This window comes from Channa argus, chromosome 12, assembly GCF_033026475.1.
Source record: "Channa argus isolate prfri chromosome 12, Channa argus male v1.0, whole genome shotgun sequence".
NCBI lineage: Eukaryota > Metazoa > Chordata > Actinopteri > Anabantiformes > Channidae > Channa > Channa argus.
In genome coordinates, this window is record NC_090208.1 from 8,367,939 (window position 1) to 8,395,825 (window position 27,887).

General features: G+C 39.2%; 2 protein-coding genes across 6 annotated transcripts; one reads left to right on the plus strand and one right to left on the minus strand.

Annotated features, from left to right (window-relative positions):
- The first annotated feature begins 3,895 nt into the window (after positions 1-3,895).
- Positions 3,896-20,407, plus strand: LOC137137126 (sialoadhesin-like). 5 transcript variants are annotated; one of them, XM_067523056.1, is made up of 8 exons: positions 3,896-4,157; positions 13,956-14,037; positions 15,641-15,901; positions 16,364-16,645; positions 16,997-17,257; positions 17,738-18,019; positions 18,333-18,482; positions 19,713-20,407. In XM_067523056.1, exons 1-8 carry the CDS (start codon positions 4,119-4,121, stop codon positions 19,766-19,768), a joined length of 1,413 nt encoding a protein of 470 aa, XP_067379157.1. In that variant the 5' UTR covers positions 3,896-4,118; the 3' UTR covers positions 19,769-20,407. The 5 variants fall into 5 exon arrangements, with proteins under 5 accessions (XP_067379157.1, XP_067379158.1, XP_067379159.1 ...); XM_067523057.1 differs by having other exon boundaries at positions 3,896-4,093; XM_067523058.1 differs by having other exon boundaries at positions 3,896-4,045.
- Positions 20,408-20,856: 449 nt separating this feature from the next.
- On the minus strand, positions 20,857-27,067 carry LOC137137129 (myelin-oligodendrocyte glycoprotein-like). The gene is made up of 6 exons (XM_067523062.1): positions 26,882-27,067; positions 25,441-25,782; positions 24,842-24,880; positions 22,730-22,753; positions 22,418-22,507; positions 20,857-21,899 (listed from the first exon to the last, which is right to left on the minus strand). The coding sequence occupies exons 1-6, from the start codon at positions 26,985-26,987 to the stop codon at positions 21,775-21,777; spliced, it is 726 nt and encodes a 241-aa protein (XP_067379163.1). The 5' UTR covers positions 26,988-27,067; the 3' UTR covers positions 20,857-21,774.
- Between the last annotated feature and the right edge of the window lie 820 nt (positions 27,068-27,887).

Below are 27,887 nucleotides of genomic sequence, written 5' to 3' on the forward strand. Positions count from 1 at the left end.
TATCATATTTTGTGGGGTGGAAATGTACCTTCATAATAATTATCCCACATAGTTTGGTCTGGAGCAGTGTCGTGGTCCTCTGACCAAGCCAGATGTTTCACCCTGAATAAAGGTCTTGTTCTTTATACCACCTCCCACCCTAACAAGCCTATTCAGGCCAGGGTGGAACAAAGGCCTATTCTGTCGAATATAACTGGGTTTCCTATGCATTTTAATCAAACTGAAGAAGCTGCTGGATAAGTACTGAAACCTTTCTAAAGAAGAAACAAAGAAGTCCAGTTGACGTGATTCAATCTTCGAGCGTGCATTAATATTCCCAGCTAACATAAACTGCATGCTGTAGAATAATCCACACTGAACTCACTTTCTTGGGTCTCCACACTTAAACTGGATGTTTTAAGACAGTGTTCCAAAAGCAATGTGTCCATTGAGTTTAGCCATCAATTATTAGCATCAATCATAAAAAGTAGAGAAATGCATGACTTGCATCCTGGGACCACAGCAATGACGATGAAGAAAATAGCAGAATACGGTGACAGTGAGTGCCTCTGTGATCATTGCTGACATAGAGCAGAGAAGACTTTTTATTCACATGTTTAAAACATGTTGTTCATCTCCAAGTTTATTGTAGTTGTTTCCGTTCAGAACTGATCCAAAAAACCCACATCACCAAGTTTACTGTGACTGTTCTCTCCCTGATACAGTCTTGAGCCTCACTGTAGTTACCCGTGAGATTAAAACCACTGAGTGCCTCATCCCCGGTTCGTACAGAGCACACGTGTGACCCAACATGATGCGCCTTTACTCTCAGGCTCAGTAAACAATTTCCTATATGGAGCTTTCTGTGCGAGACAAATGTTTTTCCTCTGTATTCATCCCCCTGCTCTGCAAAACATCTTCTTCCTGACAGAACACATCGACATCTCCTGCACCATTTACCACCGACTCCACTGTCATCAGGCTGACATCCAACAGTGAAACATGGTAGAATCGCTGTGTCATTAGCATTTGCATCCACTGTTGCCTATGGACACTTTAGCTTATTATTTATTATTTATTAGTATTTTAATCCACCTGAAGCCTTTTGTATCATTTGTTAATTTTAATAATCTTAGATAACAAAATATAAAACAACAGATCCAGTGTGCCAATAGAGAATAATTATAGATATTTACCATTTGAGGCACCCTTTGACTTCTCTTGATAGGTGTTGCCTTTTCCACAAATGAACTTTATAAGTATGAAATTATTTTTTTCTAAATGCTGTATATTATTTACAAAACCTTTAATGAAATTTACATCTTTGTGGCCTTTGAAGATGCAGCTGTGTGTTTATAGAAAGCTTAAATCATATGAAACAGAGCTCAGTGCAGACAGGATGGAGGACAGTGTTTACTAATGTCGCAAGTTATTAAAAATCCAGTACAAAAAATAAAAAAATTGTCTTGAGACCTGGCTGAGGAAGCAGAAGCAAACATCCTGAATAACACTGTTTATATAAACATACATGACTTAGATTTAATGGATTTGTCAAAATGTTGTTGCAGTCTGCAGTCTTCCTGTTCTTCTATACATACATTACTCATACATACATTAAGAAAGAAAAAGTGCTTTGTATTTAACATGACACAATTTGTCTTAAAGCATGACTGGAGGAACATTAATACTATAAAACTTTACACTGTTTAACATCAAACACTACAGGGAGCCTGGCGGCTCAGTGGTAGAGCATAGGGTTGGGGCACAGAAGGCAGTGGGCTTGAATCCCAGCCTATCAGGCATGGCCACACCCACCCACCAAGGGTGACCGGTCCCGAGCCTGAAAAAAAAATGGGAGGGTTGCGGCAGGAAGGGCAGCCGCGTAAAAACACATGCCAAACCAACATGCTGAATGTGTTCTTTGACCCCTGAAGCGACAAGTTGTGTAGATGTTGTGTAACATCAACCACTGAATTACACTAGTCAGGTCAAGACTGCTGTTCATATAAACATCCACTGATTGTTTATACAGTTTGGTTTTTTGCACTCTTAATTCCATCATGTTGGTATACAGGAACATAGTTCATTACATTATTTATTTTTTTGTCCTTTCAGCTGGGAGTCCTGGGAGTTCAGGTTCGCCATAGCAGAGCATCGTCCACATGTTTATTTGGCACAGTTTTTACGCCGGATGCCCTTCCCGACGCAACCCTCCCCAATTTCTACCGGGATTGGACTGACACTGCACAGCTGGGGAGGGGGATGGGCTGTTAGGGGTTCAGTGTCTTGCTCAGGTACACTTCGACATATAGCCAGGGGATCGGGCCGGGGATTGAACCACCCCGTGGTCCGTGGACGACTACCTTTACCAACTGAGCTACAGCTGCCCCTAACATAGTTCATTACATAATCTTAATTATATATTGTCCCCTATGTCCATCATTTAGAATTTGTTTTCCAGTGATTTTTAAATGTGCTTAATTAACATGTACTCACTACATTCACATACATGTCACATTTGTTGCTTTGTAGAAGTATTCTCCTATATAACGTCATATCAGCCTTACATAGAGGTTATTTTACCAAGATTAGCAAACTTAGCAATATCTACAACACATTCACATGATCTTTACAATATCATGTATCAACCTTTTTTTTTTTTTTATTTAGAGATTAGTACTTTTCACAGCAATGGTGCATAGCAGTGGCTTACTTTGTACACAGGCTGTAATTATAGAGCTTTTTGGATACATGTTATGTTTTGGATACATAGTTTGGCTAAATGCTCTGTCCCAAACCTAAACACAACAGACCTGACCCCAGGTTATTTCTTAGTTTCTTAGTGGTGTTGACTAGTGGGCTGTCTGTACTTAAAGTTAGACTGTGCAACATCTTTCACATATTTTTAAATGTCCTTATTCTCCATAATTTTCCTTAATGTGGGAAAGACCCCGGTGACAGTAATTGAACAGCACTAGCAGAATTCCAGACATATTTAATGTCTGGATAATGTCTTTCAGTGTTGACAATTGTGGGGTGAGAGGAGAGAGAGAAGAGAAGAGAGAGGAGCTCAGTGCATCTCAGTGCTTCTAACTTAACAATATCAGAAATCGCTCCTAACAGGAGGTAACAAGGAAACAGGGGAGTTAACTTAATAGAAAATAAGATGACGGCAGAACGAACATTGACAACAAGAGGGGAACATCATTTACCTAAATAAACAACAGCAAAGGCTCAGGGACAAATTAGGCTAGGACAAGAAAGAATAAAATTTAAATGAACACATGGAGGAAAAAAACTACTAGAACCATTTTAACATAATATACTTAACCAGAGACATGGAACAGTACAAAACTGGAGGGTGGGTGAAAACAACACTGGAGAATATCTTAACCAAAAGTGACCTAAAACACTAATATAACAGTTTAAACACAAAGACCAAAAAACACTGAACAGAATCCGCAAGGTTTACATAGGAAACTCAAATGCACAAACAAAAGCCACAAGGTTTAACTTTAACAATAGCTCACCGTAGTCACTTACCAGTGAGCTGCATCACATTGTTTTGTTGCTGTTCTTTTTAAAATCACATTTGATAGTTATTTTGGAGAAATTATTATCATGATCCGTGTCTTTACATAGATGAATATCATTAATTTAATTAATTATTAATAATAACATATAATTAACTGCAAATTCAGCAAATTTGTTATTTCAAAAGTGCGTATTAAACTGGTAGCCCTTCGCATTAATCGGTAACCAAGAAGTAGCTCTCAGTCTTAAAAAGATTGTTGACCCCTGGTCACCAAACCAATGGTTTAGTTATTTGTTTTATGTAATGTTTGCCTGTGTGTGTAATGTAATTTTTTATGTGTTTGTGATGTGTCTACGTACTTATGATGCCATTGGTGACGTCATATAGCTTTGATAGTTGCCTCTGATGGCTGCCTTTCAAATTTGCCTTTCAGGTTTGTTGACCAGTGATTAAGGAAACAATGCAACACTAAGAGTATGTTAAGGAGAGAATTTGTTCGGCTCAGCTACTGAAGGGAGCAAACGTGACACGGTAACTGCAGCAGAGAATTAACTACACGGAGGTTTGGACCGCAACAAGGTAGAAAACGTTTCTGTGTATAGCAATGGAGGCAAACGGTTTCTTCCCGAGTTCGGCGAGTCCTGTGAGTTCAGACCTACTTTGAGAAACTTGTTTGATGAAACAGCTAGTGAACGTGCTTGTGAGATTACTGAGCTTAACGTTGTATGTACAACTGATCTGTCATCGGCTAAGTTGAGAAGCAAGTACAATAAATGTTCAATGTTTGTCAAACAACGATCTCCGGAGTGAAGTATGTGCTGAAGCGTCAGCGGCGTCACCTCCTCTACACAGGGTTTCAAATTCTATTCTAGATTCAATGGGAAGCCAATGGAGAGAAGCTAGTGAAGGTGTAATATGATCTCTCTCGCTAGTTCCACTCAGCAGTCTTGCTGCAGCATTTTGGATTAATTGCAGGTTCTTTAAATGGTTACTTGTCACACTCCTGTCCCCGTGTTTAAGTTCCTTAGCTTTATTTCCTGTTTTGGCTTTTTTTTATTGATCCTCCTGTGTCTTTTCCTGTGAGTCTGTTTGCTGTCTTTACCTTCCTCGTTTTGTTCTGATTTGTGATTTGTTTTTTTCTTTGTTATGTGTTTTGTTTTTCTTTATGTGATTTGTTTTTTCTTTGTTATGTGTTTTGTTTTTTTCTTTGTGTTTTGGTTTTTTCCTTGTTATATGGTTTGATTCTCCTTTTGTTACATTTTGCATTAGTTTTTCTTCGCCTGTTCCCTGTATTTGTTACCCCTGTTTATTTCCCACTGCCTCTAGTTTAGTTTGTTTATCTTTTATTCCTGTCTATTTCTGTTTAGTTCATTAGTCCATGTTAATTTACCTTCTACTGTGTATTAGAATTAGTTAAGGTCTAGTCTGGTCCCTGGCTGCACCCTACCTTGTGTCAGTCTTGTATGTGTGCACCCCATTGTTTGAATAGCTGTGAAAGTCTGTCGTTTACCCTGTATGTGTTGTTAGTTGCTTTGTTACCTTTAGTTCTGTAAGTTCTTTACCCTCCTCCTGTGGAGTGATTTTTAGTTTCGTTAAACCCTCCTGTTTCTTTATAAACAAATACACTTTTCTTTATACGTCCTCTTGCCGTCTCCTTACTTGGGTCCTTCTTAAAATACTTACACCAACCGTAACATTACTGGGGCATCCTGAAAGTAGGGAATTGCAGTAATCCAACCTAGAAGTAACAAATGCATGGACTAGTTTTTTGGCATCACTGTGGGACAGGATGCTCCTAATTTTGGCAATGTTCCGTAGGTGGAAGAAGGCTGTTCTAGAGATTTGTTATATATTTGAGGTAAAGGACAAATCCTGGTCAAAAATAACTCCAAGGTTGCAGTAGTACTGGAGGCCAGACTTACGCCATCTAGAGAAACGACAGTATTTGGGCAGAAATATGCTATGACTTCAGTTTTTGTCTGAGTTTAGAAGTAGAAAAATGTAGGACATCCAGGCCTTGATGTTTTGTGGGTAATTCTGGTTTTGATTATGATGTTTTACACCGATGTTTAGGGTAAACCTACATAAGGTGACATACAAACAGGAAATTCTTCACTATTTTGTTTTGTATGATCATTTTAAAAATGTAAAACCAACCAAGTTGCCTGAAGTTTAGAATAAAGATCTTATGTCAGTGACCAGACTTATGCCCTATTGTGTCCACTGATGACATCTTCACTGTTGACACCAACAGTCTGAAAACACGTCTAGACACCAGAAGCGATTAACGTTAAAATCATTGCAGAAAAAGCGACAATGACATATGAATGGTGGGAGTGTGGAAAGGCTCAGTAAATGTTTCACTTTTTCCCCCCCCAAACTTTTCATTATTATCACTGTGATTGGAAGCTACTTTGAAATTGTTTAATACCACCACCAGCAATTTATCCTTGCACAACCGGCACTTGAAATCAATGCAGCCTATCTGAGCTCACCATTTTGCACAAGTGTATGCACAGGTACCTGCAACTATTTCTTGACCCTTACAGGCCAATTCCAATCTTTCGTCAAAGAATGACACTGTCCTCCTGTAAAATAGGACTGTATCTGTAGGAAATATAACAGTCAATTATATTTTTACTTTTTGTGAAAAAGTTTACCATTAGAAGATTGGAGTGTTTGGATGGGTCAACAACACAGACGAGGCTATTGTTCTGTTTGTGAAGTTTAATGGGCAAATGTGAGTTTTGATATTGTCTTGAAGTAAATTGCTTTGATTTCAAAGGAAGAGACTGAATTTGATCTTAGTGTGAGGGCAGTGACTTAAAACAGGCCAGGGCCCCAACACGTATTGTTTATTTGACCCCATTGTAACTTAAGTTCATATTATACACTGTTCTTTGGGGCATTTGATTTACTAGTTTAGCTTATTTTGAGATATCTGCACTTCAGTCTTCTGCACACAGACAACAACATAGTGAGCTTTGATTAAGTGTTGTTACCGATGTTCGCCACCAGAGGGAGACGCCCTTTAGCCAGCGTTTCTGTCGGGAGTTTACAGGCAGCGCAGACACACAATCATATAGCGCTGAGACGAGACACGAGACAGAACTATGCTAACAACAGTGCACTGCTTGCTGTGTCATTTTGCAGCTTTGTGAGTAAGGAGAGAACCCACAAGATCCTGTTTGCGTGTTCTTGTCAAGTGTGCTACATTAGTCATTGTGTGAATGTCATTTTAACTAAGTGTTTGCATTAATATCACAGACAAATCTTGCTGTAGTTCAACATAGTAACAGCATAGCGAGGTCCTATCATTAATATTCCCACAACAAATCAAAGGTCTCTATGCGCTGCAGAGTCTCAAATACTGTTAATAGTCTTACACACACACACACACAAAACAAACAAACATGTTCTTCAAAAATGACTGATGAAGCACGCTGGCTAACATATAGTTAGGGGATTTAAACTACTTCTCTAAAGCCCTGCAATAGGAGCCCTCTGGCATTTTTTGTTATTTCTGGAGATTCCAATCATGTCACTCTTGCTTTAACTCAGTCACTCCTTCAGGAATTGGCAAAGTGGTACTGAGGAGATCTACAGAGACTGTTTTGAAACCACAGACTGGAGTGTACTGCCATATCATGAGGGAGTAGACACTGAAGGCACCACCCTCTGCTTTATGAACTATCTAAACTTTTGTCTGGAAGTGGTGCTTCCTGTTAAAACTGTACACTGCTTTGCCAATAACAAATGCTGGGTAACCAGTCAGGTGAAAGCAGTTCTCAACAGGAAAAAAAGAGCCTTCAAGGACTCCTACTGAAGGAAGCTGGATAGACATCTAAAAGTCAACAGTATGCGGAATGTCTGGAAGTGGATGAAAACTATCAAACTTAACATCTTTGTTAATCAGTTTGACTCTACACCTGCAGAGGTGGCCGAGGCCCTGCAGCACATCTACAACTTGAGCTTGAGGAAGATGCCTAGGCTTTGGAAACATACCATTGCCCCTGTGCCTAAGAAGGGATGACCCAGCAATCTTAATGACTACAGTCCAGTAGTACTCAACTTCCATTAAAGAAAACACTGGAGCAGTTGGCACATCTTAACACTTCAAGTGCAGCGGGCCCAGGATGTTTGTCTATCGGAGTGGGGGAGTGTGGGGGTGAAGGACACTGTTCTGTTCCTCCTGCACCGTTTTCTCACACAGCTCGATAAGCAGAGCGGAGCTTTAAGAATTCTTTAATAGATCTTTTAAAAACCACGAGAAACAACATTTTCTGGTCTGATGAAATAAAGATTGAACTCTGGCCTGAATGCCAAGTGTCATGTCTGGAGGAAACCAGGCACCGCTCACCACCTGGCCAGTATGATCCCTACAGTAAAGCATGGTGGTGGCAGCATCGTACCATCGGGATGTTTTTCAGCGGCAGGAACTATGAGACTAGTCAAGATCGAGGGAAAGAAGAATGCAGCAATGTGCAGAGATGTCCTTGATGGAAAAACTGTTACTGAGAACTCTGATGTTGGACACAACCCTAGGTGCTAAACAATATGGCAGTAAGTGAAAGAGAGAAGTAGGCTTTTCAGCTGTGACTGCAGTGAATGAGCTTCAGGAAGAGGAAGGTGAGATCAAAAGAAACTAAGAAACAGATTTATTTGTTTCTGTACTTTAGCTCAGCTATCTGCATGAATTCTCATACCGCAGTTCTACAATTCCTTTTTTATAATAGCTGGTGGTTATACAGAATATGATGGCATTGGACTATGATGTATGCAGATGACATTGTGATTTGTAGTGAAAGCAGGGAGCAGGTGGAGGAAAATCTAGAGAGGTGGAGGTCTGCTCTGGAAAACAGAGGAATGAAGCTTAGCCGCAGCAAGACAGAATACATGTGTGTCAATGAGAGGGACTCAGGTGGAACGGTGAGGTTACAGGGAGCAGAGGTGAAGAAGGTGCAGGACTTTAAGTACTTAGGGTCAACAGTTCAGAGCAACGGTGAGTGTGGAAAAGAGGTGAAGAGGCGAGTGCAGGCAGGTTGGAACGGGTGGAGAAAAGTGTCAGGTGTGTTGTGTGATAAAAGAGTATCAGTGAGAATGAAAGGAAAGGTGTTCAAGACGGTGGTGAGACCAGCAATGTTGTTCGGCTTAGAGACAGTGGCACTGAAGAAAAGACAGGAGTCAGAGCTGGAGGTAGCAGAGCTTAAGATGTTGAGGTTCTCTTTGGGAGTGACGAGGATGGACAGGATCAGAAATGAGGACATCAGAGGGACAGCTCATGTTAGATGTTTTGGAGATGAAGTCAGAGAGGCCATGAGGTGGTTTGGACATGTTCAGAGGAGAAACTGTGAATATATCGGTAGAAGGATGCTGAGGTTGGAGCTGCCAGGCAGGAGGTCTAGAGGAAGACCCCTGAAAGGGAACAGCCTAAAGGAAAAGAAGAAGTACAGAATATGATGGCATGGAGTCAATTGTAGCAGGGAGAGATCTCATTATTTTCTGGTACCCAAAGGTCAAGTTTGTTTATCAGAAATCCGATTGTGTTTAGGTATGTTTTGCGTCTCCCCAATCATGTAATATTTTCACTATTGGTCCATAATACAGTACAACTGGCCAATGTCTCATGTTGTGTAATGTTCTGTCCAAAAGACTTTTGAGCTTAGAAAGACCAAACAATGAACAGTTGAATCTTATAAAACCGTCTTTGAACCGCTACTGACATACTGTTTACTTTTCCGTATTTTGGATGTGAAACTGACAGTGATTTAAGTTTTTGTTCTGATAGCTCAGCAACTAGAAGCATGTTTGCTCTGGCTGATAGAAAATGGGGATTTCAGAAGGGTTTAGGTCTTGTTTCTTGAAAATCTTTTAAGTTACATTTATGTACTTCAACTTTTGCTCGGTTTTAATATGAAAACATATAGTTTAGCATTTTACTACAATATGTTTAAATGTGTGCATGTTCTAAAAGGGAGAATATTGAGTTCTTGGCTAAAATGTAAATCACATGATCAGAAAATGTTAGAGCATTAGTGTTGGAAATGAACTAATAACATTTAACATCTATTTAAGTTTCAGCATGGTGCACAGGGTAACCTTGTAAAATCCCAAACTGGATTTTAGCTCCTGAAAAAAAAGACTAAAAACTCTAACATTTTGCAAATATACACATACACACAAGTTTCCTAATCGTTACATGACAAAAAAAGTCGAAAAGATTCGATTACCACACAACTACCACTGCACAACCACCACCCAACATCAGCCTTGGCAAATGTTAAAAGTGTCACATCAATAACATACCTGTTGTGGCAACTGCAACTTGAGTGATGAGTAAAATGACCAATTCCATTTTGTTCTTCATGGTGCTAAATCAAGTCAGTGTGCAAGGACAAAAGTACTGAGTTAATGCAGATTTTACACTTGATGAATGTTCAAGGACAATAAATGAAATGTGGTTGGTTCTGCTTTTGATGTTGTATACAAACAATTTCACGTGAAAGGCAAAAAACATTGAACACTGGGGAAAGAAAACAAGACAATATTTTCACATAGTGTGTAGACATTTACAGCAGGCAATTTGAATGGTATTATACTTATGGTTCAGTACGTTACCTTTTATGAGAGTGAGACGTGTGGTAAGCTTGTGACCACAACCCTGACTGTAGTAGATATGACAGGTATGATGGTGTAATAATAGATCAAACTATTATAATTTAAAAAATAATTATTGTAAATAAAAATAATTCTGCCTTGTTTTGTCTTCCGTAAGTGAAAAGTTGCTCTCGTGTTGAGATCAGGTGGCTGTTGGCCAGTGAGGAATATACTGTTTCTTTGCCTTGAAAAACCCTTTTGGGTCATTATCAATGTGCACTATGAAGCTGCATCCTATCGGTTTTGCAGCACTGGGTTAATCTAAGCAGAGACTTTGGCCCTATACACTTCAGAATTCATCCTGCTCCTGTTATCAGCAGTCTCAGCATCAATAAACACCAGTGACCAGGTTCCACTGGTTCATCATGAGCTGTTCATTTCCTTCTCCATAATTTTATGGTACCTCAAGAGTCTTCTTGGCCTGGCTAGATGCTGTGAAAGGGTTTCGTTTTCTTCCCCATAGACAGAATTATACAGTCATACACTTCTGGGCCTTTTGCTGTTGCTGAGCTGCCATTTAATTCCTTCTTTTTAAGAATGTTCCAAACAGCAAATGTACAGTAACACTCATAGCCACCTTTAGGCCTTTTATCTGCTTTATTGGTCATGGAGTAACCAGCCAGATCTGAACATGGAACTGCACGGCCGCTATTTGTTTTATTATTTATGAGCCTCCAAAATAGGTGTGTGTAGATAAACGATGTCTTGTACACACTATAATGTACTAAAAACAACTACAGGCTTTTTTTTTTACAGTTTTTGTCTCATTAAGTAGTTTGTTTGCCAACACGGTTTGTTCAGTTTGACAACTTTTGCAATCTTCATTCTGCAGAAAATCAATTAAAAGCTAATATTTCCTAACGCTGTTTGCAGTGATACTAAAGTGAGTTGGACAGGTGGGCAGTTCAATATGTTAAAACTGTCTGACTTTAAATTATACTTCCGTGCGTCAATGATATGCAGAAAGTGTATAATAATAATTATACATTCCACATCATCACAAACATATGATAGTATCTAGGTGGCATGTCATTTTAAGCATTACAGGAAACACTACCATTTCAGTTCGGGCTCAAGAAAAGACATTTGTGTGGCAGTGCAGCAACTGTGGTACAGTTACTGACTTCAATACTGTCACTTCCCTCATCACAGTGATATTTAGAGTCTGATCTGTGCATGCTGCCATGTGCAGTGCATGTCTCCACACAACACAGGATTTTAGCAGCATCCAATTATACAATCAGCTGCTTTTAGAAATGCACATCTAGAATAACATGCAAATTCAGCTGTGCAGCCAAACGGAAGCTAAACTCTGGCTCCTCAGTTCATGAAATGTTACTAAAGTACCGTAAGTGAGGAGCATTAGTAAAGTATTTGTTCGACTATGCACATAGACAGATAAGAACAACTTGTCCTTTTGTGGTAAATGCTGTAGTGTGCAAGAAGTGAAGAAGACGTGTTTGTGGTTGAGGTATTTTTATAAGGTGTGAAGTTGTAGCCAAACTGTCTCTTGTTGTTGATTTGCTATTTGCTTATCACATTACATCCCTCTTCAGACATTATACAAAACTTGACTTTAAACTGCAGAAACATACGTTTGATTGGAAACAGACTTTTAGTGTTTTATTGTTTTATTCCACAAATCACAAACCAAATATCGCTGCACCGTTTTGTCAGTGACTTCATGAGCCAGGCCTTTCCTGTCAGTGTGTGTCAAGTGTGATGCCATAACTGTATAGAAATAACAAATAACAAATAACAAATAGGAGGATGTTGTGCCAACAGGCCAAAAAAAAACCCATGAAATTTAAACCACATGCTAAAACCCCAAACTTATTAACAGGTAAACCAAAAAAGTGTTTGCAAGAATTTGATCTCCTTTAATAGCCAACATTTTGAGATTTTACGCTAAGACAATAATAAGTCAAAGGTTAAATTTCAAACTTTCATAGCGCTGTACTGCATTTTCCTGTGTTGTTAGAAAGCTGTATACAGTAAGTAGGTCACATTGGTGTGTTGTGGGCACACGTCCCAAACTGAAGTTTAGTTTACTTGACACACATTTTCTTTACATTAAACAACAAAACAAGTCTGTGGGGGAAGTTCTTTAAAGTCAGCAGTGAAGGATGTGGGCGAGTACAAATGTACTGTATGTTGGTCATGTTGTAGTAGAGAACAAAGGAAAAAGTTCCAATTTGCAAAGATGTGTAAGGGGGAGGAGACCCCACACAGCACACAACTAGCATAACCAGATGAGGCTAAATGCCTCAGAGAGGCTATGTTGTATTGACTTGGCTTATTCTCCATCCTGTAGCTTTTCTGCTTATACAGGTCATAGTTGTTGATCCCAGCTGGGTCTGGGTGAGAGAACACAAACCTCTGACATGTAACCAGTCTATCACAGTGAGTGGGCTGTGGGAGGAGACCAGTGTAAGTGGAGGAACACTTACGGGAAAGGGTTACAGTGCTATTTGCACTGTCAGGCATGTAGAAAGCCGGGAATGATGTCAGGACACACAGCCACACGCCACAAAAATCCAATGTCTCCAAGAAAAAAACAAATCTCAAACAACAAGTCTGACATGGACATGTGTATAAAAGTGTATTTATTTATTAAGTATCATTTTTGTTCATTTACACCTGATAGTTGTTTAATATTTATGTTACAGCGATCTGAGATCGCTTGAATATTTCTACTTGAGATACTGTTGATTGTGTGATAAAGCTTTGAGCTGGGATGTAAAACTGTTCTGGCTAAGCAGTCAAACTTCTCATTATGAAGGAATAATGGGAAGCAGAGACAAGCAGCTCCAGGATAAACAGAAATGTTTCACAGTGCAGAAACTGTCCCCCACATTAAATCTGGTTTATTTTGAATAAAATGTTATTTTTGGATTTAATTACAATAAATGTTTGTTTTATCTTCTTCTACAGTTTGCTCAAGAAGCACATTTGACATGATGAATTTATTAGAGATATGCTCCATAACAGAGAATGTGGAGAGGTAACAGAGCAGGTCAAACCCTGTGCATCGCATGCTAACAGGAATGGCCACCGTGCACATACAGTATGCATAAGAGGTATTTGTAACAGGAGGTGTTTCAATTAATTGACCATATTTTACGCAGTGCAAAAATGATAAGTGCTGTGTTACGGCAGTCCAGCAATGTAGGCCTAGCTTCCGGAGCACCTCCACCCACATATTAACAAAGTAGTAATGTTCAGTTCTGTCAGGAATTGTGTAATTTGGTTTAAGGACCCAAGTAAGGAGACAGTAAGAGGGTTTCAAAGTAAAAGGGGAAATTTATTATAGCGAATGTGAACACAGTAAAAATCACTCCATCAAGGAGGAACAAGAATTGCATATTGTGTAAATTAACAAAAGAGATTCAAACATAAACTTAAATACCCAAAGCGGAAAAACGGGGACAAACTAAAGACAAAAACAGGGTTGTGACACGTTCTGCCAATATATAAGAGAAAAAGACGAAAACATTGTATTGTTGCAACAGAAAGTAGCTGCTGCATCTGCACGTACCACCATTACAGTATTGATTCCTGATGCTGCATATTGTAGCTTAAAATCTGGGATGGTTTCAGGGAAAACCAGGACTAGATAGATCCAGGAAAGAATCGATATTTGAGTTACAGACACTTGTAAAGTGGATGCCGTTTTATATACAAACTGCAGTCTGGGCCTCCTCAATGATGTAATGAATTCTATAGTTACTCCTTCAAAGACCATCTTGAGTTTATTTTTGTTGTTGACACAATTTCCTTGTAGCATTTATGCTCTGAAACTGAAAAGGAAGAACTCAAAACGCATCTAGCAAGCATGGCGTTGGTATTACTGTACCTAACACTGGGTAAGTAACTGACCTTTTCCCTGATTTACTGACTGATTTATTTATTTATTCACTTAATTTATTTGTATAATTGGTACGTTATGGTCCATTGAGTTGAAATGTTGATTTGGCACAGATATGGATTATTTTCATTTTTTCTTGGGTGACTTATAAAGACAGTTCCTAATATTTCAGACATATTTCCTGTATTTTATTATATGTCAATAAAGAGAACTAAAAATAAATCTGAATTGTCATTGCTACTTTACTAAAACTGCACAGTTGCCTGTTCTTCCACCTTGTCGAGATGTGAGTGTTTTATTATATACAGTCCTAACAATGAAGAGATGAAAGCATCACAGTTCCTTGAATTGTAATTTAAGAGCTCGTCACGGACTAACGACTTTGTGCAGCGAAGATGTGATAGGTTTGTGTTTTGTAAGCGCGACTATTTCCTGTACGTCTGACTTTTACACACCAAGAGACTCTTTGGTTCACTGCACTTTGACTCATAACAGCTAAACGTGACTAACAATTACCAGTTAACTATTGGTCATTTGCCTTCTATTGGTATCTTGCACAGCACAACACAACTACAGCAAAGTTGAAGAGGTGTCATGGAAATTGACACAGTTGATGTGCAGTGAAAGACATTGATGTTCCTTCATTTTATTTATTTATTTGTCCTAATGATGGCCCAGTCTGCTGGTTTTGAAAAGAAGATTTGTGAATGCACAAACTAGAGAGATGAAGATTTATTATCACCTTTAGGTATTTTATTCACTGTCTTATGCTGCACACAGCCTGTGAGTACTTCATGGGCTGAACATCTTGACTGCATTTTCTCATGGCTCATGAGTCCTGTCTCCGTAAAACACTTCCTGTTTTTGGGTGTAAACCAAAATCTCAATTTAGATTGACACCTAGTGATGTAATGTGATCCCCATTTAAAGATGTGTAGATGCTGTTGCTGTGCAGGATTGGAAGAGGAGTAAAAGTGAAAGTCTAGTTAAAGCTCTAGTTGTTATGAAAGCACATGAGCAGCAACTTACACAGCCATGTTAACAATATGAGTCAATTCCTGTGGAAGGTACAGCCATCGTAAAAGTGCTCCACTGTGTGTGTGAGGTGATTGTAAAATCTCAACAAAGTAATTAAATCCAGACCCTGTAGTAGCAAAGCAGGCCCACAAATTACATGAATTGCTTCTTGGAAATGATTATTGGTTTTGCTCAGTTGTCTTCAGCATGAGCATAACAGCGGTTTACTAAATCCCCAATACAAATCAAGATGTCGTCTGGGAAATACAATCAGTTAATACTTGAGAGGAAGGAGAACTGTGTGCATGTGTGTTTGCAGGATCATTTTACAATAGGTTTCCCACGATCCAACACAGAGCATAGAAGCCCTCCCTGAGGTTGTTATAGTCCCAGCAGACAATAAAGTTTCCTGTAACTCCTCCACATGCAGAAATCCATCTGATCAGAACTGAAACTCCTCTGGCGACTGTATTAAACATACTGTACATAAACATGAAAGTGAAAGTTTCCGAAAAGGTGTTGGCTTTTAATCAAACCCAAGTAAACAAAGTGATGTTTTTAAAATGATATTTTTCATTTTAAAGCAACAGTTGACACCGTGAGCATCAAACCCAACAAACTGCAGTTCTTCCATTATGATGAATTCACTCTGAGTTGTGACTCTGACTGGATGATAAGGAGAAACACCTCCACTAAGACGTCTCAGCCATGCAAGGGTGGGTTTGGAGACCCACGTCAGTCCTCGTGCCTCCTGAAGGACACCTATTCATCAGACAGTGGACAGTACTGGTGTGAGTCAAAGGGAGGGAAGGAGCGCAGCAGCCTCCTCAACATCACGGTGACTGGTATGTTTGAGGTGCACGTGTAAAGTGTTTTTATTACCAAAAGAACCTCAACCACATGGCTCTGCACAACTGCAGTATCCCTGGTTTTAAAGCAGTGGTTAAGGTTTTTTTTTACCTGGTTTTAATACACTAATGAGGTACTTATAATACACTACAACTGCCCCTTAAGTTTGGCTGACTGATATTTGCACTTCTATAAACCACAAATCTTCCAAATGAATCAGTCAGTGTTGAAACAACCTACACTGGTAGACAAACGTTATTATCAAGGGAATAAAAAGTTGGAAAATGATCTTAGACTCTTTTAAAGCGTCTAACTTGATAGGAGTTGCAGCCAACAGAGGTCAGTTTATTTGTATTTTCATTACAGGAAGATTCACCTACTAGCTGTTCATTGCTGATTGTAAAGATCCAATATTTAACAGTGTTCAGTAAAGGAGTATTACTTCCTTTATGTTCCAGCTGGTGCTGTGATCCTGGAGAGTCCTGCATCTCCCGTGACAGAGGGAGATAAAGTGACTCTTCACTGTTTCTACAAAGAGCGATATGACCCCAAGCCAACGTCCGATTTCAGTGCTTCCTTCTTCATAAATGGTTCTTTCATTGGGACCGAGCCTGACGGAAAGATGATCCTTCGATCAGTGAAAAAATCTGATGAAGGTTTCTACAAGTGTAAACACCCGACGAAAGTCGAGTCAGCAGAGAGTCTGCTGGTTGTGACAGGTGGAAACAAGATGGACCCAGGTAATAATCCATCAGTCTTTAACTAGCTGATGCTGCACCACATCTGTCTCTATAAAGACCTGTGTTTGTAACTCAAGTCCTGAAAAAAGTGGAATCACCCAATCAGCTTGGTCCAACACATTGTAGAGATTTTGAGAACATGCACATCAACAACCCTGAAATCTACTGTACATATACCCATAATACCCTTCACCACATAGTGTTGTAGAGGGAGATGTTTCCATTGTTGTGCATCAGCTTTTTCTGTCCCTGTGTGTCCTTCAGTGATTGTTCATTAATCCTGACATACTGGATGTTTGTGAACAAAGTAAACAAAGTGATGTTTTTAAAATGATATTTTTCATTTTAAAGCAACACATGACACCGTGAGCATCAAACCCAACAAACTGCAGTTCTTCCATTATGATGAATTCACTCTGAGTTGTGACTCTGACTGGATGATAAGGAGAAACACCTCCACTAAGACGTCTCAGCCATGCAAGGGTGGGTTTGGAGACCCACGTCAGTCCTCGTGCCTCCTGAAGGACACCTATTCATCAGACAGTGGACAGTACTGGTGTGAGTCAAAGGGAGGGAAGGAGCGCAGCAGCCTCCTCAACATCACGGTGACTGGTATGTTTGAGGTGCACGTGTAAAGTGTTTTTATTACCAAAAGAACCTCAACCACATGGCTCTGCACAGCTGCAGTATCCCTGGTTTTAAAGCAGTGGTTCAGGGTTTTTTTGAGCTGGTCTTAATACACTAATGAGGTACTTATACTGTATGTATATGTATGTGGTCACTAAAACTGCCCCTTAAGTTTGGCTGACTGATATTTGCACTTTTATAAACCACAAATCTTCCAAATGAATCAGTCAGTGTTGAAACAACCTACACTGGTAGACAAACGTTATTATCAAGGGAATTAAAAGTGGGAAAATGATCTTAGACTCTTTTAAAGCGTCTAACTTGATAGGAGTTGCAGCCAACAGAGGTCAGTTTATTTGTATTTTCATTACAGGAAGATTCACCTACTAGCTGTTCGTTGCTGATTGTAAAGATCCAATATTTAACAGTGTTCAGTAAAGGAGTATTACTTCCTTTATGTTCCAGCTGGTGCTGTGATACTGGAGAGTCCTGCATCTCCCGTGACAGAGGGAGATAAAGTGACTCTTCGCTGTTTCTACAAAGATCGATATGACCACAAGCCAACGTCCGATTTCAGTGCTTCCTTCTTCAAAAATGTTTTTTTCATTGGGACTGAGCCTGAAGGAAAGATGATCCTTCGATCAGTGAAAAAATCTGATGAAGGTTTCTACAAGTGTAAACACCCGACGAAAGGAGAGTCAGCAGAGAGTCTGCTGGTTGTGACAGGTGGAAACAAGATGGACTCAGGTAATAATCCATCAGTCTTTAACTAGCTGATGCTGCACCACATCTGTCTCTATAAAGACCTGTGTTTGTAACTCAAGTCCTGAAAAAAGTGGAATCACCCAATCAGCTTGGTCCAACACATTGTAGAGATTTTGAGAACATGCACATCAACAACCCTGAAATCTACTGTACATATACCCATAATACCCTTCACCACATAGTGTTGTAGAGGGAGATGTTTCCATTGTTGTGCATCAGCTTTTTCTGTCCCTGTGTGTCCTTCAGTGATTGTTCATTAATCCTGACATACTGGATGTTTGTGTTTCACTTCCAGTCCAAACTACGCCCAAAACTCTTCAACTTGTTCCTCCTGACCCCGCAGCTCCTATGTCTTTTAACATGCTGATGCTTGTCATCTTGGTGTTCATCCTCTACACTATTATTATAATAGTGTGTGTGTACGCGTACCAAAGGTACACTAAAGGTAAGGGAAGTAATTACTGAATTATATATTTGCTCCGTTGAACATATTTGCTGTTGCTCTGCATTATGACGATGGGGTCAACAGTTTAGTTGGTCGAAACTGGAGACACTGCAACACATTTGCACGTCAAGACACTAGCAGATATTAACACTGTTATTTAGTATTTGTAGTTAAATCAAAACATCTTTTGTCTGTAGGTTTCATGTCCAGATGTCAAAAAAGTTAAACATACAGTTGCTTTTCTTTTAGTTTTTGCACGTTAGTTTTAAAATAATAATAAGAAGAAAAAGAATTTAAAAATGATAAACTATTATTTTGCCCATCAATTCCTGACAGATCCTTTTAGACTCTGACTCCCATCATCAGGTCTCTGCACAGGGTTTTATTCTGGGCTTTGGTTGGACCCCTCTAGCACAGTCAGAGACTTGTCATTGAAGCCAGTCAACTATTTTCTTGGCTTTTTGGATCGTGGTTATACAGAAAGGTGAAGCATCATGAGTTTTCTTAAAGAGCTTCCCTGTTTATGGCTGATTCACTCATTCTACCATAAAGATCCGATTGGTGGGATGTCACTGAGATGTTTGTGCTTTTGCCAGGTTCTCCTCTGACTCATCTATATAGACTGGTCTATTTAATGTAAAGTAAGAATGCAGGAAAATGTGCAAAAAGTCATTGGGCCTGAAAACGTCAAGTCAACTTCAAAAATCAACTATTGGAACCTAAACTAAGAAGATGAATAAGCTTTTTCCTGTTGCAGAAATTCTCCATAAAGTGTTTTTATTTTACACTTTTTAACAACACACTGAATATTCTGCCCTGTTGCTCGGGGGAAAGCCATGTCCAAAAATGATCTGGACCATAAATCAATGGGTAAACTGTAACAAAATGAAGAGAACGAAGTAAATGAAGACAAAGGTTTATTTGAAAACACATCACAGTGATTTTACACTAAACTACAGTTTTATTTGCTAAAAGCTCTGACACAGTAAAGTTTCTTGTAGATATTTGGCTCCTTTACCCTGGAGGAGTTAAACTGTTTGAAATACCAGAGTCAAGGTTGAAGAAAATCAACAAGCCAACTAATGTCACAAATGAAAGAACCTTTCAACAAGACAGCTGTAGTAAAACAGTGGTTCTACCGAATAAGGAGAAACTGTTTATTTAAAATGTATTATAAAAGAAACCTGACCTCACCACAGAAACACTGTCTCTCCTCTGCTCTCTCTGCAGCTCGAGCCATGGCTGAAAGTGTCATTTATGATCACCTCGTCATAATTGACAATTGACTCTGTTTGGACCAAGAGGAAGCTTTCGCTCGACAGCAACAACAGAACAATTTATGATACCAAACAGCCAGTTATAATCTGCTGGGCTTTATCACAGTTATACCATCTATTAGCCCTGTTGTAGCTTTACTTACTTTTATTAATTCATCAGGCTGCGTGATGCTGATATTGCCATAAGCTAAAGTTCTGAACCACGGTGTTGAAAACGTATAAAAATAAAAAATAACTATATATAACTATATACAAAATAATAAAAAACTAATATTAATAAATAATAAATAAACTAATAACTACATATAAAATAACTTAGAAAAATAAATATATAAAAATCACTGAGCTAAAATAAATATTAGATGCTTAATGTTTTTCACGTGTAACAAAGTGTACTGCCTTCAAAATACCAACTAACAAGTACTTTTCTATTAGCATTTGTATATAATTGCTTTTCAGTCCAGTGTTTGTTGATCATCTAATTTTCTAATCTATGTTTTGAGCTATGTAAATGCTAACAATTACTTGATATGTTATGTGTCCAACATGTGTGCAGTTTTGCATAATAGATCATCCTGCTGAAAATGGCCACAGTTACTGTGCTTTCATGCTCATGCTGTTGCCATTAAACTTTACTAATTCACAATTGTTGCTCACAGTCCGGTGCAGTTTGTTTCCTGCAGAGAGATTGAGCCAATGAGCCTTTGAAGACCCAATGCAAATTCACCCCCTTGTCCCTCTCAATTAGCGGTAACACTCAGTTTTGTGCATTCCCATAGGGGTAAGTGTGACTTGACTTTCTTGTGGATTTGTGGAGCAAAACATTAGCACTACACAGACCTTCAAAGAGGTTTTTCAGAGTCAGACTGGAGAGCGAGGAGTTTTAGAAGTCACTCAGAACATCAGATGTATCGTTAACAGCATGGATAAAAAAGACATCAATGTGCTTTTTTGCTCTTACACAACCATCACACATCCCTACAGACGCGTGGTGCACAGTCTTATCAACTATCACCACTATCTAAACAAGGCACAACAATAAAAATCACCACTACATAAGCAGCCACGGTGGAAAAGTATGAGACATATTTGAGAGATTTAGAAGAGATAATATTTAATTCTGGGGTCAACAAAGACGAATCCAACGTTATATATGTGAGTTACATTTAAAAGTAATGCATCAGCAACCAGCTTTGCAATCATCATCATTGTTTTAGTATTTACAAGATATAAAGCCTCTGTAAATTAAAATGCACAAAATTATTTAAAACATTTGAACATACAAATCAACCCCAGTGGAAACAATGCATTTAGAAATGCACAAGGTAAAATAATAATAAAATGAGAATCTGTGTGCACATTAACAGGGTCACTTTAACTCTTCAGGTTTCAGTGTTGAAGACATCATGAGAATTCTGACTTAAATTTGACCTCAAAAATTCTATATATTTGTTGTGCTAAAGCTGTGATTGGGCAAGAGGAAGTTATGCAGACACTTTAGGGACAAAATGTACAAAGTGTTACTACAATATTAAGTGTGTACAGTAAGTAATGTACAGAACTGTGCATTCAGAGTTTCTGCCCAACACTGTACATGATGCCAACACGATTCAACTTTGTCTGGACTGGACTGGTTTAGTAACCGCTACTAAAATTACAACGTTCGAATAAAGTCACACATTTTTACACCAATGTTACTATAAATACTATAGTAAAATGGTCAATTACAGGTACTAGTACAGTCACCTGACAAAAAAGAAAAAATGGATACAACACAAATGTATTTAAAAACATGGTTGACAGCGACTGTGGCGCAAAAAGGTAGAGTGGTTGTCCACCAATCTCACAGTTTTCTGTTCAATCCCCACCTCCAGTCACATGTTGAAGTGTCCTTGACCCAGACACTGAACCCCAACTTAGTTGCTCCCGGTGAGTGAATAAGAAGCAGTGTAAAGCGGTTTGAGTACCAATAGGTAAAAAAGTTCTATATAAGTGCAGATCATTTACCATTTAAATCAAATGACATTCAGAGCCTGGATTTGAAATTTTTGGGTGTTCTGATTTTGCAAGTTTCCATCAGTTGGACTGTTGAAATGCTCAGTCTGTTCCATCTCCATGTTTAGGTCATTTAGTGTCTTTTCTGTAAGAAGATAAAGTGGAAACATTAACGTAAACTGATTGAGGAAACCTGGCTCCAAACACTAGTCCCACTCATACAGTGTTGACCTGAGATGGATCTGATAAATAGGACATGTAAGGACTTGCATCAGAAAAGTGTTTTCTGTGTAACAGGCTGCATCAGTGAAGGCATTATTGAAGTCATGACACAGTAGTGTGGATGGAAAGATACTGATCAATGATGATGACATGAAGATTAGAAGTAAATTAAAAATAATATACTGTAAGGCTGTATTATGTAATGAGTGGGCGACTGGTCTCGTTGTCATGTGGTAAATAAACAGTGTACACTGGCAGAACATTAACTCAGATTCCCTAACTGTCTGCCCGACTTCACCAAGAAACATCTGATTCCTGCTTTGACATTGGATGTTTGCGCTGACTGTTCACATGCATATCGAGAATTTCTGAATCCTGTGTTACACTGCTGCAGATTTCAGTGTATTAAATCAGACAGTTTAATGTGAAGAAGTGACTTACCTGCATATTTCTTACATAATGCTCCCACCAAGACAAGAGCAATGAGACCAACACCCACTCCAGCAACTACTTTCACACCATTGTTGATACCTGCAGAAACAAGTTCAACTACTGAGTTTATCATTTTCAGCATTTTACAACTTCTCTATTTTGCTGTTTTTTAACCTGCTACTTGAGGGATTTTGTGCTAAATTATTATCACAGCTGGGTGAATATTCTCTAAGCAGTCCAACATTTTGCTACTATGGGTTCTCAATTCCAAAACAGCGGTCGTAAACGTAAAGCATCTGTATCAGCTAAGGACTTACTTACCGACTTCTGGCAAGACGGTGGGCTCTGGCGTGTTGATTTTGTGTTTATTTGCAGGGCAAAAAAGAGAGAAATGAAATAAATAAGACAAAAATGGTTTCCTGAAATCGTTGTCACCTTTGTTAGGCCTCTGGCTGTGCACACTCTACACGCAGTTCTAGTTAGCTAAAACTAATGCGATTTAATACCGTTCATGGAGATCAAGTCAAGTCAAGTGGCTTTTATTGTCATTTCTACAATACACAGTGGTACACAGTACACAGTAAAAACAAGATAACGTTCCTCCAAGAACCAAGGTGCAACAAAAGCTATGTAAAGTGCATCGAGTGCAACCTAGTGCAAACAGTGCAGACGAAAAAGAGTACAGACAGACAGTGTAGACAGACAACACAAGTTACACAGGACAGGACACAGAACCTAAGACAGTGCCGACCAGTAAACCTACTGTATACTATTTTACAGTACAGTCAAGTGTGCTAAGGGTGTAAAAAGAGCAGCATGTAAACAGTGCAATTGCATTGGAATGTGCAAAAAACAGCAGTAAACAGTGTAGTGCGGTAAGTGTAGAATAATAAAAGTAAATAAATAAATAAATATGTGATGGTGGAATGAATTGAGATTAGTAATGAGTGATGAGAGTGTGTTGAGTTCGGTTTGTAGTGTGTGTAAGTTCCATTTCAGTTCTGTGTGTTGAGGAGCCTGATGGCTTGCGGGAAAAAACTGTTGCACAGTCTGGATGTGGCGGCCCGAATGCTTCGGAACCTCTTTCCTGATGGCAGGAGTGTGAAGAGTGTGTGTGATGGGTGTGTGGGGTCGTCCACAATGCTGTTGGCTTTGCGGATGCAGCGTGTGGTGTAAATGTGCATGATAGAGGGCAGAGAGACTCCGATGATCTTCTCAGCTGTCCTCACTATCCTCTGTAGGGTCTTGTGATCCGCGACGGTGCAGTTCCCAAACCAGGCAGTGATGCAGCTGCTCAGGATGCTCTCAATGGTCCCTCTGTAGAACATGGTCAGGATGGGGGGAGGGAGATGGGCTTTCCTCAGCCTTCTCAGGAAGTAGAGACGCTGCTGGGCCTTCTTGGTGATGGAGCTGGTGTTGACTGACCAGGTGAGGTTGTCCGCCAGATGAACACCAAGGAATTTGGTGCTCTTGACTATCTCCACTGAGGATCCATCGATGATCAATGGAGAATGGTCACCCTGTGCTCTCCTGAAGTCCACAACCATCTCTTTAGTTTTGTCAACGTTAAGAGACAGGTTGTTTGCTCCACACCAGGCTGTTAACCGTTCACCTCCTCTCTGTAAGCTGACTCGTTGTTCTTGCTGATTAGACCCACCACGGTCGTGTCATCTGCAAACTTGACTATGTGTTTCGAGCTGTGCAGTGCTACACAGTCGTGCGTCAGCAGAGTGAACAGCAGAGGGCTGAGCACACAGCCCTGAGGGGCCCAGAGCTCAGTGTGGTGGTGCTGGAGATGTTGTTCCCGATCCGAACTGACTGAGGTCTCCCAGTCAGGAAGTCCAGAATCCAGTTGCAGAGGGAGGTGTTCAGGCCCAGTATGTAAATGTACAGATCATTAAGCCCTGAGGTCATCTGTAATGATTTGTCCTGTTTATGCAGCAACAATTTTTAATTCTCATAGCCTCTGTACCGGTGTTGCCACAGGGCTCAGTTCTTGATCCTCTCATTTTTTCCATCTATACTACATCCCTGGGTTCTATCATTCACTCACATAGCTTTACCTATCATTGCTATGCTGATGACACACAGCTGTTCCCGTCCTTTTCACGAGACGATTTATTCTTAAAATCTGAAAAACAATCAAATAAAATCCTTTCTGTTCTTCCTTACACTTGCATCTCACTTATTCTCTTTGCTGCTTTGTAGCCCACTTGTAAGTCACTTTAGAGAAAAGCCAAATAACAAATAAATGTGTCACTGCAGGTCAATGCGACAACAGAATAGACAATCCAAAAGAAGAACGCCAATGAGATTTTTAGGAAATTTGGTTTAGTAAAAAACTTTCAGCTGAATTTTACTCATCAAGTTTGCCAGAAACCCAACTGAAAACAGTCAGTTTTGTACATAAAAGTTCAAAAGATATTTACTTACCAATATTTGAAATCTTTTGAACAAGGGGGTCTTCCATCACTGTAAAACAGCTACAGTAAAGTGTTAGCAGGACACCTGCTGCGAGCATTAGTTACTTCAGAAAAGCAGCATTTTCATGGGCCAATCAATTGGCCAATAAAAAATAAAATGAACTCATGAGGAAGTCGCTGCTACTTACTAAGTACGAACAAGTATCTTATGGAGCAAAAACATTTGGTCACATGTTACAGAGGTCATTGCTATCTTCAGAAAACGCAAATAACACGTTTACAGACATTTTTGAAAAGACTACATCCTGCAGGCCTAATGCTGGGATTGAATACTGTATTATTGACACCCATGCATAGTATAGTAGGGTTTTATTTCATAAAAGTTGCTGCAGAGGTTTAATTCTACATGACCTTTTTTTTTTTTGTTGTTGTTGGTTTTTATGTAATACAAACCAATTGTACATATTAGTTAAAGTCTGGGAATCATAACAAACAGTGATCACCTGATAAAAACTGCTTATGTTTGTTGTTTTTGATGCTGCTTGTGTGGATGTTTAGTTAAAAACGTCACAGTGAAACACGGTACAGTATGAAACTCTGTATACTTACCATGAAGGTTAAAGAAACATGTGCCCAACAGGTTCCCAACTGGAGATTTAACAGAACATCTATACACTCCGTTATCAGACACATGGACAGGGTCCAGTTTCAGTGAGCAATTCCCTGAGGTGAGCTCATTGAGGAAAAGAGATGTTCTGCCTTTGTACTTCTGAGTGTTGTCTTTGACGTCCTCTCCCTTAAGGAACAAATGGACATCGTCCGTTTGATTCACCACCCACTCCACTGTCATTTGCCTGAGGTCCTCTGGTGGCACAGTGAAACATGGTAGAATCACTGCCCTGTCAGCTTCTGCTTCCACTGTCATGTCATTGCATTTTAACTCAAACGATGCTGAAAAAAGACAAATTATATTTAAGCACACGAAGCCTTTTTACAATCCACAACTATGAACAAGCACAGTAAAACTAATATGTAAATGACTTCTGTGGGGAAGAAATTCTAATAGAAGTTTCAATTTCATCATTTTCCTCCTAAATGTGTTATTTTTTTGATTTTCATACATCATTTTTTTGTCCCTCGTGGTTGTGTCAGTGTTTGGATGTGACCACATTATGGTGCCATTATAATAAAATGTCACATCAGTGATGATGGCTAATTATAATACAGGATGTCTTGGATTATAGGGTATAGAAATGTTTGGAGAGTAGTTTTCTACATGTTGCTCTTGTTTTGGCCCCTGATGTTACTTGAATAAAAAAGTCTGCATGTTGCCCATTTCTGTCAGCTTATGGAGATTTTTATCAGCAACAGCACATAAGACATTTTAACCACTACATTTAATTTGGTGAACGCATGAAAGGAGCTTCACGAACTACTTAAGATCAATGTGTTGTTGAAATACTGTACATGCAAAGAAATAACTGTATCCTGTGCTGTATCCACATCTTCATCCAATGTCTGGATCATAGTTTCCACAGTAAGGAAAAAGGGAAAAAGTCAAATAAAGCTGTAGTTGCAAATATACATTAGAGACTATGTCTATGTGGTGAACTTTTACAGTGAGACAACACAGACCGATGCTTTATCTACACTTATTGCACAGTTGACGATGAAAAAAGGCAGATGATGCTGCAAGTTGTTGGAATGAAGTTTGACTCGATTGTCCCAGTCTGTTTTTATATGATTGCAGCATGTGATTTCTTTAAATACATTTTATATCACATTAATCCTTGTAACAATCAGTCTCCAAAGTAAACAGTCTTTCTGATTTGAGTTCATTCTCTAACTCTGGACAGTTTCACATCACTGAGGTTGTAGGTGTATTTAGGAGAAGTGATGATTTTTGAGTTTTTCTCTGCTTCCAAGTGAAAAACTTCAGCACATTTTATTAAAATTCACATGATAAAATTAAGACTTTTAAATGACTTATGACTATTGAAAGTTATGAATGAATAGTAGTAATTATATTATTAATAATGATATTTCCTACCTGCAAAGTTGAGTAAAACTAAAGGTAGGATCCAGTTCAGGGACATTCTGCTCTCTTTTTGCAAACCAGCACTGCTCTCCCAGTGCTCTGACTCTTCCCTGCTCATTTAACTGTAGATCCACCCACACGTCTCCCTCAGGGTTCACCTTCACAAATGTATTGTTTAAGAGGAAGAGTTATTTTCCTAACAGCTTTCAGATGTGAAGCTGCAGAAAAGTCATCTGAGGGTTGTGTATCAGCTTTGTGTCTCACAACTCTAAGACTGAAGGTGGTTTGGTCTGAGCAGACAATAAAGAGCACAGTGACTAATGAAACTGTCCTGGTGAAATAATGTGTGCATCTGTGTTTGTGTGTGTGAGAGAGAAATGGATGTGTTAATGTGGAGTGTGACAGCGTTTGTGTGTTAAATGGTGATGGACTTTTGAGGTTTTCCAGGGGTTTAGGTGATTATGAGGAGGAGAAAGAGAATAAGAGAAACAAAGGAGCCTGGAAACATTTGAAAAGGAATTCAGTCAGTAGTGACGCTCATCATCCTGACACACATAGATCCAATATTTAGCCGGGAATGTGCAGAAATTCAGCCAGTTCTGACTTGTAACACTTGACATTAGAAACAAAGCCACATCTGAAAAGGGAAACACCCACATTAAAATGTCTGTCACACTTTTGGCATGAAGGGGGGGCTTTCTGGACCAGGAACAGAGGCACTGTACATACCAGCAAACGAGAAGCTCCTGCATTTTGAGCCATCATCACATTTTTGTGTTAAATTTTATTAAATGTTATAAAATCTGTCTGAGGAATGTGAGAAAAAAAACACCCACTGGTTTATTGGACATTTACTGAAATGTAATAAAAATATTAACAGTTTAGACGATGTAATATTGCAACAGACTGATCAATAATACACTAATGTAAAGACTAATAATAAACACCACTAATTATTTGGCGATGCAGAGTCATTTTCCCAGCTTTAACAGTTATGGCACCTTTGTGGCGTCTGCTG

Excerpts from the sequence above, each read along its gene's own strand:
- LOC137137126 (XM_067523056.1), top strand. The coding sequence starts at position 4,119 with ATGGAGGCAAACGGTTTCTTCCCGAGTTCGGCGAGTCCT. Across the intron at positions 15,902-16,363 it reads CCTCAACATCACGGTGACTG|CTGGTGCTGTGATCCTGGAG; the intron begins GTATGTTTGAGG and ends TTTATGTTCCAG. Across the intron at positions 18,020-18,332 it reads TGGAAACAAGATGGACTCAG|TCCAAACTACGCCCAAAACT; the intron begins GTAATAATCCAT and ends TTTCACTTCCAG.
- LOC137137129 (XM_067523062.1), bottom strand. The coding sequence starts at position 26,987 with ATGAGCAGGGAAGAGTCAGAGCACTGGGAGAGCAGTGCTGGTTTGCAA. Across the intron at positions 25,783-26,881 it reads AGTTTTACTCAACTTTGCAG|CATCGTTTGAGTTAAAATGC; the intron begins GTAGGAAATATC and ends GTCTTTTTTCAG. Across the intron at positions 21,900-22,417 it reads ATTATGTAAGAAATATGCAG|AAAAGACACTAAATGACCTA; the intron begins GTAAGTCACTTC and ends ATCTTCTTACAG.